The sequence below is a fragment of the Echinops telfairi genome, unplaced genomic scaffold (genome assembly GCF_000313985.2).
Source record: "Echinops telfairi isolate 266 unplaced genomic scaffold, ASM31398v2 ScPeMD7_28;HRSCAF=97, whole genome shotgun sequence".
Classification (NCBI taxonomy): domain Eukaryota; kingdom Metazoa; phylum Chordata; class Mammalia; order Afrosoricida; family Tenrecidae; genus Echinops; species Echinops telfairi.
The window spans coordinates 1,971,847-1,978,575 of NW_022103925.1; the positions used below are offsets into that span (position 1 = coordinate 1,971,847).

Sequence of the window (6,729 nt, forward strand, 5' to 3'; positions counted from 1 at the left end):
GGTCAATATTACCATGACACCAAACCCAGATGCCTTGACTTGGGCCAATCTGCTGAACAAAACCTCTTTAGAGTGTTGAAAAACAAGGTTGTCTCTTTGAGGACTAAGATGTGCCTGATCCAAGCCATGGTGCTCTCCGTCGCCTCATCTGCACGGGAAACTGGACCCTGAATAAGGGAGACCGTGGAAGAATCGAGGCATCTGAACGGTGGTGCTGGAGGAGAACGCTGAAAGTACCAGGGACTGCCGAAAGGACAAGCCAACCTATCTTGGAAGAAGTGTGGCCAGAGTGCTCCCTAGAGGCAAAGATAGGGAGCTTTCTTACATCCTTTGGACATGTCGTCAGGAGAGACCAGTCCCTGGAGAAGGACATCCCGCTTGGTCAAGTGGAGGGGCGGGGAAAGAGAGGCGGGCCCCCGATGAGATGGACGGACACCGTGGCTGCAACTTGGGTTCAAGTACAGGAACAGTTTTGAGGATGGCGCCGGACTGGGCGATATTTTGTTCTGTTGTGCACAAGGTCGCTATGGGTTGGAGAGGACGCGATGGCCCCTACCAACAACAACCCAGACAGAGACAGAAAAACCTCTACCAGCATCCCCGACAGAAGGCTTGCAGAGAAAACCCAGCTACCCCTTAAAACCTATGGAGAGGATTCGACACCGTGACCATGTGGGGTTGGTCCCAGGCAGGCAGGGTGGGCTGGGCATCCCCAAGTCAAACGAACGCAGGACCCCCGGGCTCCCCGAATCAAATCCCAGCCACCATCTCACGGTGATGAGAACACACCTGCCGCAAGTCAGCAAGCCACCGTGAGCAGGACGGTCAGCACACCCGAAGGGAAAGGGAGGGGGCTCACCCGGTGACACAATGGTTCAGTGCCCAGTGACCGTCCTGGTGGCAAAGTGAGCTCGAGGCTGGGCTACAAGGTCAGCAGTGTGAATCCACCAACCGCTCCCAGGGTGAAAGAGGAGGCTGTCTGCTACCATCAGGACTGGCAGCTTTGGGAGCCCACAGGGGCAGCTTCACCCTGTCGTGTAGGGCCACTCAGAGTCAGAATGGAATTCGACGGCAGCAAGAGAAAGAAACCCCAAGCCGGCACCACTTGTAGCAGTGAGAGGTCTGTCTTCCCCCACCCCCCGGCCCCACTAGCATGACCCCAATCCCACCTGAAACCTGTCTAGACCAGAGCATGTACATGGTACAGATAAGAGCTCGAAGAGAGGGGAATCCAGGACAGATAAACCCCTCAGGACCAATCATGAGAGTGGCCATACCAGGAGAGGAAGGGGTAGGTCGGGGAGAAAGGGGTAACCGATCACCATGATCAACAATAGAAAAGTGGGTGAAGGGAGACATCGGTCAGCATAAGACAAGAAAAAATAACAATAATTTATAAATTATCAAGGGTTCGTGAGGGACAGAGGGGAAAAAAGAGGACCTGATACCAAGAGCTCAAGTAGAAAGAAAATGTTTTCAAAATGATGATGGCGACCTATGTCCAAATGTGCTTGACACAGCGGATGGTGATAAGAGCTGTATCTGCCCCCAATAAAATGATTTTCAAAAAGCAAAACAGTGAGAGGATGGACAGATGGCAACGAGAGAGGGCTAGTCTGCTCTCTGTTCCGTTTCTGCTGCGGCCAGCGTGGCCAGGCCTGACCCCGAAGGAAAGAGGCACAGACGCGGAAGGGAGAAGTCACGGCATCCCTTCCGGACTTGCTCCGTTCGCAGCCGTGAGGAGGGACCTGTTGCTGTGGTCGGGCGCCATGGAGTCAATACTGACCCACAGAAGGACACGCTGCCCGGTCCTGCGCCGTCCTCACTATGGCCCCTGTGCCCGAGCCCATCCGTGCAGCCACGGTGTCCGTCCGTCTCCTTGAGACCCTTCCTCTCTCTCGCTGCCCCTCCGCTTGACCATGCACGATGCCCTTCTCCAGGGACTGGCCTCTCCTGACCACCTGTCCACAGTCTGGGAGGCCAGGTCTCGCCGTCCTCGCCTCGAAGGGGCGCTCTGGCCGCACTTCCTCCGGGACAGGTCTGTTAGTTCATTTGGCAGTCCGAGCAGGTCTGTTGGTTCATTTGGCAGTCCGAGCAATTCAAAGGCATCGGTGCTTCTTTGATCTTCCTTGTCAATGTCCAACCCCCACAGGTGTGAGGGGACTGCAAACAGGAAGTGCAAGTCTACAACTACAGAGAGCCAGAAGGGGTCCACATGTGGAAGGGGTCTTGCAGTAAGCAGTCTTGACCACAGAGGTGTCCTGTACCCCCTGCGGGGCTCCAGGCCTGGCACAGGGTGAGAGGGGGCCACCTGGGAGCCCCAAGGAGGAATGGAAGGTTGAACCTGGCGACTGGGGGCCTTTGGGTCGGGGAGAAGGCGACGGCGGCTGAGATGGAGCCCTGCCCCAGTCCCTACACTGGGCGAGGGGTTCTGGCCAGCCTGCATGCACCCATGACAGGGTGCCGCTGTTCAGGGGCAGGGCGGGGGGGAGCCCACTACCTCCACTCGCTTCCCTTCTGGGAGAGGCTCAGGGCGGGAGTTGGGGGCCGGGTACAGCCACACTCCAGTTCAACACAGCAGCCAGGAGGCCAGCTCACTTCCTTCTGGACACCAGCTGACCACGGACAGGATGAGGCTCTGAGGTGGCCGGTGACTGACCTTGGGTGGGAAGGACAGGAAGGCCCCTGTGTGCTCACCCTCACTGCCTCAGAAGCAGACACAACACCCCTCCCCAACGCCACCTGAGGGTGCATGGGGGAAGCCCAGCATGACCCTGGTCCTGCCCTGCACCAGCTGGTGACCTGGCTGGTGGCCACCCAGGATCCCAGCACTGGCTCAGGGTGGAGTCGGAGAAGGGCAAGTGACAGCCAAGAGGCATAACCAGACTGTCGGGACTTTAAATGTCACTCCGAGTCCCGCTCCACCAGGCCGGGACCAGCTTCACAGCATCCCAGAGCATCACCTGCCCGGGTGGCCAGTCTCTTCATCCACCCTGTGGTCCCTGGAGCTTCCTACCCAATGACTAAGCGCCCCCATCCCCTTTTGCAGAAGCAGGTGCCCAGAGGGGGCTGCCACTGAGGAGTGGACTCTTCAAGGCTCAGGCAGGACCAGCCTCCCTGACAGCACCCACGGGTGGCCACGGACAAGGTCTGCTGTGGGTGGCTGAGTGGTTGTTCTGGGCCATGTCAGGGTGGACACCACAGGGCACTGCTAGGCTCCAAGCCCTGTGTGCGTGTACATGGTGTGCGCCAGCACCGTGTGCATGTGTGCACACCACGACGGCAGGCACCTCCCTCCTGTAGAGCCTCACAGAGGAGCCGGCGGAGGGGCTGAGGCCTGGGGCTGCAGGGCAGGCCATGAGAACCACTCCGTCCCCAGAGAGGCAGCAGCTGCTGAGAGGGGAGGCTCTGCAGCTCCTGCAGCCCCCGCCCCCGCCCGATGCCCCCCAGGAGCTGTGAGAACACACAGGAGCCTGGCGGCTGACGGAGACGCAACAGGGTGCCTGCTCACGCTTGCCTGGGCAAGGCTATGTGTGTGTGTGTGTGTGTGTGTGTGTGTGTGTGTGTGTGTCCCTGTGTGACAGCGGGACGGCCTGCAGAGGCCACTCTGACTGTGGTGAGCAAGCTGGCCCCACCCTGGTGTGACTGCTGTGTCAGGGAGTTCCTGTCTGTGGTGACCAGACATGGAGGCTCACTCACACACTGGTGCATGTACACTCACACACTCATACTGATGCGTGTACACTCACACTGATGCACGTACACACACTGATGCGTGTACACTCACACTGATGCATGTACACTCACACTGATGCATGTACACTCACACACTCATACTGATGCATGTACACTCACACTGATGCACGTACACACACTGATGCATGTACACTCACACTGATGCATGTACACATACTAATGCATGTACACTCACACTGATGCATGTTCACACACTGATGCATGTACACTCACACACTCACTGATGTATGCACACTCACACTGATGCATGTACACTCACACACACTCACACTGATGTGTGCACACACACTGATGCATGTACACTCTCACACAGGTGTATGTAAACTTCACACGCACTCTCACACACACACGACATATGTACACACACTCACACTGATGCATGTACACACACTGATGCAAGTACACTCACACACACGCTGACGCATGGACACTCACTCCAATTCTCATTACTCCTCTTTCAGTTTCCCCTCCCCTCCTTCCTCTTCCCAGAATCCTCCTCACAGTGAACCAAAAGCAAAAATCAAAGCCCAGAGTTCCCCATTAAGGCCCAGCACCGCCCCCTACCCCCACACACATACCCCAAGCAGCTGCTGAGCTCGAGTGGCGTCCCCATGCTCACAGGGCCCCGAGGCTGGCCACCGGGTCCCCAACCCTGCGCCAAGGCCAGAGCATGGAGCACCAGGGGGCTAGCGGGACCTCACTGTGTTCTCTGTCCCCAGCACACACCGGGCACACATACAACACCCCCCTCCCCCCGGCCCTGCCCCAGCGTACACACAGGATCCAGCCGCCAAGGCCACCCAGCAGGAATAGGGAGTGTTCAGCCAGGGGGCTCCCTTGCCTCCCTCCCAGTTGGCAGCCTAGAGGGTCCACCCAGCACCCTTCCTCAGGCCCCTCAGTCCCACTGGCTCTGAGAGCTGTTCTCTCTCAAGGGCCAGTGTCTTTGGGGTCCCCACTGTGTCCTGGCCCCCACTGACCTGATGGCACTGATCCAACACATTGCTGTCCTCCTGTCTGGGGACAGGCTGAGGTCAGGCGTCCTGGGACCCAGGGAGGCCATGCAGTTCAGGGACTGTGGGGCATCTTGGTGGGCTGCATGGCTCCACGCTGACAGCCCGTGGCCCGGCCCTCCGCGCCAGCTCCCCCAGCCGTCCCCTGTTCACCGCCACCGGCTGCCTCTGGGATCTGGGGCCACCAGTCTTCCTCCCAGCACTTCCTGTCAGTCGTATGGGCCGCGGGGGGGTCACTTCCTGCCCCCACCCCTGTGGGGACCTGACACCTCGCAGATCGCCCTCGTGGGCATCCACCCCACTCACTAATGTTCCATCCCTGCTGTGGCCACAGGCGGCTCTGTGGCTCAGGGCCAGCTGCATCCCCAGGAAGGAAGCTCCTGGCTGGCTCCCATGGCCAGTCTGCACACCCCTGGGGCCCGTTAGACCCAGCGCCCAAACTTGCCTCCTGGCTCCGGAACGTCCTGCCCAACAGGAGCCAGTGGGACTCCTAGCTCCTAGCGAGCCCCTCCTGCCCTTCAGATGCCCACCACCTGCCTCTGCCCTCTGTGGCTGGCTGGAAGGCCCTTCTGGGTTCGCTGGCCTCCTCGCCTGCCCGTTGACACACACTGGGCCCTGCACGTCTCAACCTCGGTGCTCCTCCCCTGTCCCTTCCTTTCTCTGGCTGGGCAGCGTCTCTGCAGCGGCCCCTCACCCCTTCTCCCATGCCCACAGCTCTCTGCAGGCTCGAAGCCTGTGACCCAGCTGGCTGAGAACCCTCTCTCCCTGATCCCAGAAGCCCTGAGGGCTGCAAGCCACATGCTGCTCCTTTCCTGGGCCCCCACGAGAGCCCTGGTCCCTCGATGCCCCCTCCGGTGGGAGGGGTGTCCTATAGCCCTGGAGCCACCCCATGGACTCAAGACCTCTGCGTGGCCCTGCCCCCACCAAGCCCAGTTAGGGTGAGGATTCGAACCCAGGCCATTCAGCAGGTCCCACTGCTCCCTCGACAGGGCCTAGCTCACCCTATCACCTTGGGGGTGACGAGGAAGGAGGGGGGCTCTGTGGCGGGGGCAAGTCAAGGGTCAGGCCTGAAAGGACAGAGACCTCAGAGCACAGGGACCCTGGTGAGCCGCATCTTGTCCACCCTATTTCCCAGAAGGACACGAGACTCCTGACCCCAGACAGCGACTTAAGCACCATTGGCACCGGCACCACCTCCCACCGGCTCTGCAGCCCCAGCCAGACAGCCCTCACAGTGGTCTGAAGCCCAGCTGTATGTGTCCTGCCTGCAGCCAGGCTCCAAGCCACAGGGGGGTGGGCGAGGGCCTTCACCCTCTCCCAGGGTGTGGGGTCCTTGGGGTTTCTGTCTGGGGCTTCTGTAGGGCAGGCCCAGCTGCCTCAGCTCCCGCCCCCCCGCCCCCCACGCCTGTGCCCACAGACAGCAGGGCAGGTCCGTGTCCTGCTGAAAGCTGGCCCCCACAGCAGGCAGGTGGCAGGTGGTGAGGGGAGAGCTGACAGGGGGAACCATCCCAGCTGCATCCTTCGACAGCTGTGACCACAAGCGGCTGGCTCGGCCCCGGGTTCTGTTTTGTCTTCTGTGAAGTGGGCACTAGGCCTGAGTCAAAGGGGCCAAGGGAATGCCTAGGCCAGGGTCTGGCCACAGCAGGGTCAGGACGGTGCAGGGGTGCAGCAGGCAGGGCAGGGCTGGCGGGGCACAGTGCCCAGGGCTGGGGAAGAAGCTCCAGGCAGGGAGGCCCAAGGCTCTGGGGGTGGACACTGAGTCGGCCATGCCCCACACTGGATGGACAAACAGACAGCAGGGAGGATGAGACTTGAGGTCAGGGCAGGATCAGACCCTGGGACACAAGCCCAGCAGAGATGCTGTAGGCGGGGAGGGCCATGCTTCCCCGGACCCTGGCCCAGGAGAGCCCAGTCAAAATTTGGATGCGGCGTTGGGGGTCAGGCTCCGGAGGAAAGAGGCGGG

The 6,729-nt window shown here is 60.3% G+C and overlaps 1 protein-coding gene across 1 annotated transcript in view; it reads right to left on the reverse strand.

Annotated features, from left to right (window-relative positions):
* The window catches only part of SH3BP2 (SH3 domain binding protein 2), a 27,374-nt gene extending 22,611 nt beyond the window's left edge, over window positions 1-4,763 (reverse strand). Inside the window, exon 1 of the mRNA XM_045289467.1 lies at window positions 4,734-4,763. Coding sequence (XP_045145402.1) covers window positions 4,734-4,756 — 23 coding nt within the window. The 5' untranslated portion in view covers window positions 4,757-4,763. The remainder of the gene's footprint in view (window positions 1-4,733) is intronic.
* Window positions 4,764-6,729: the final 1,966 nt, after the last annotated feature.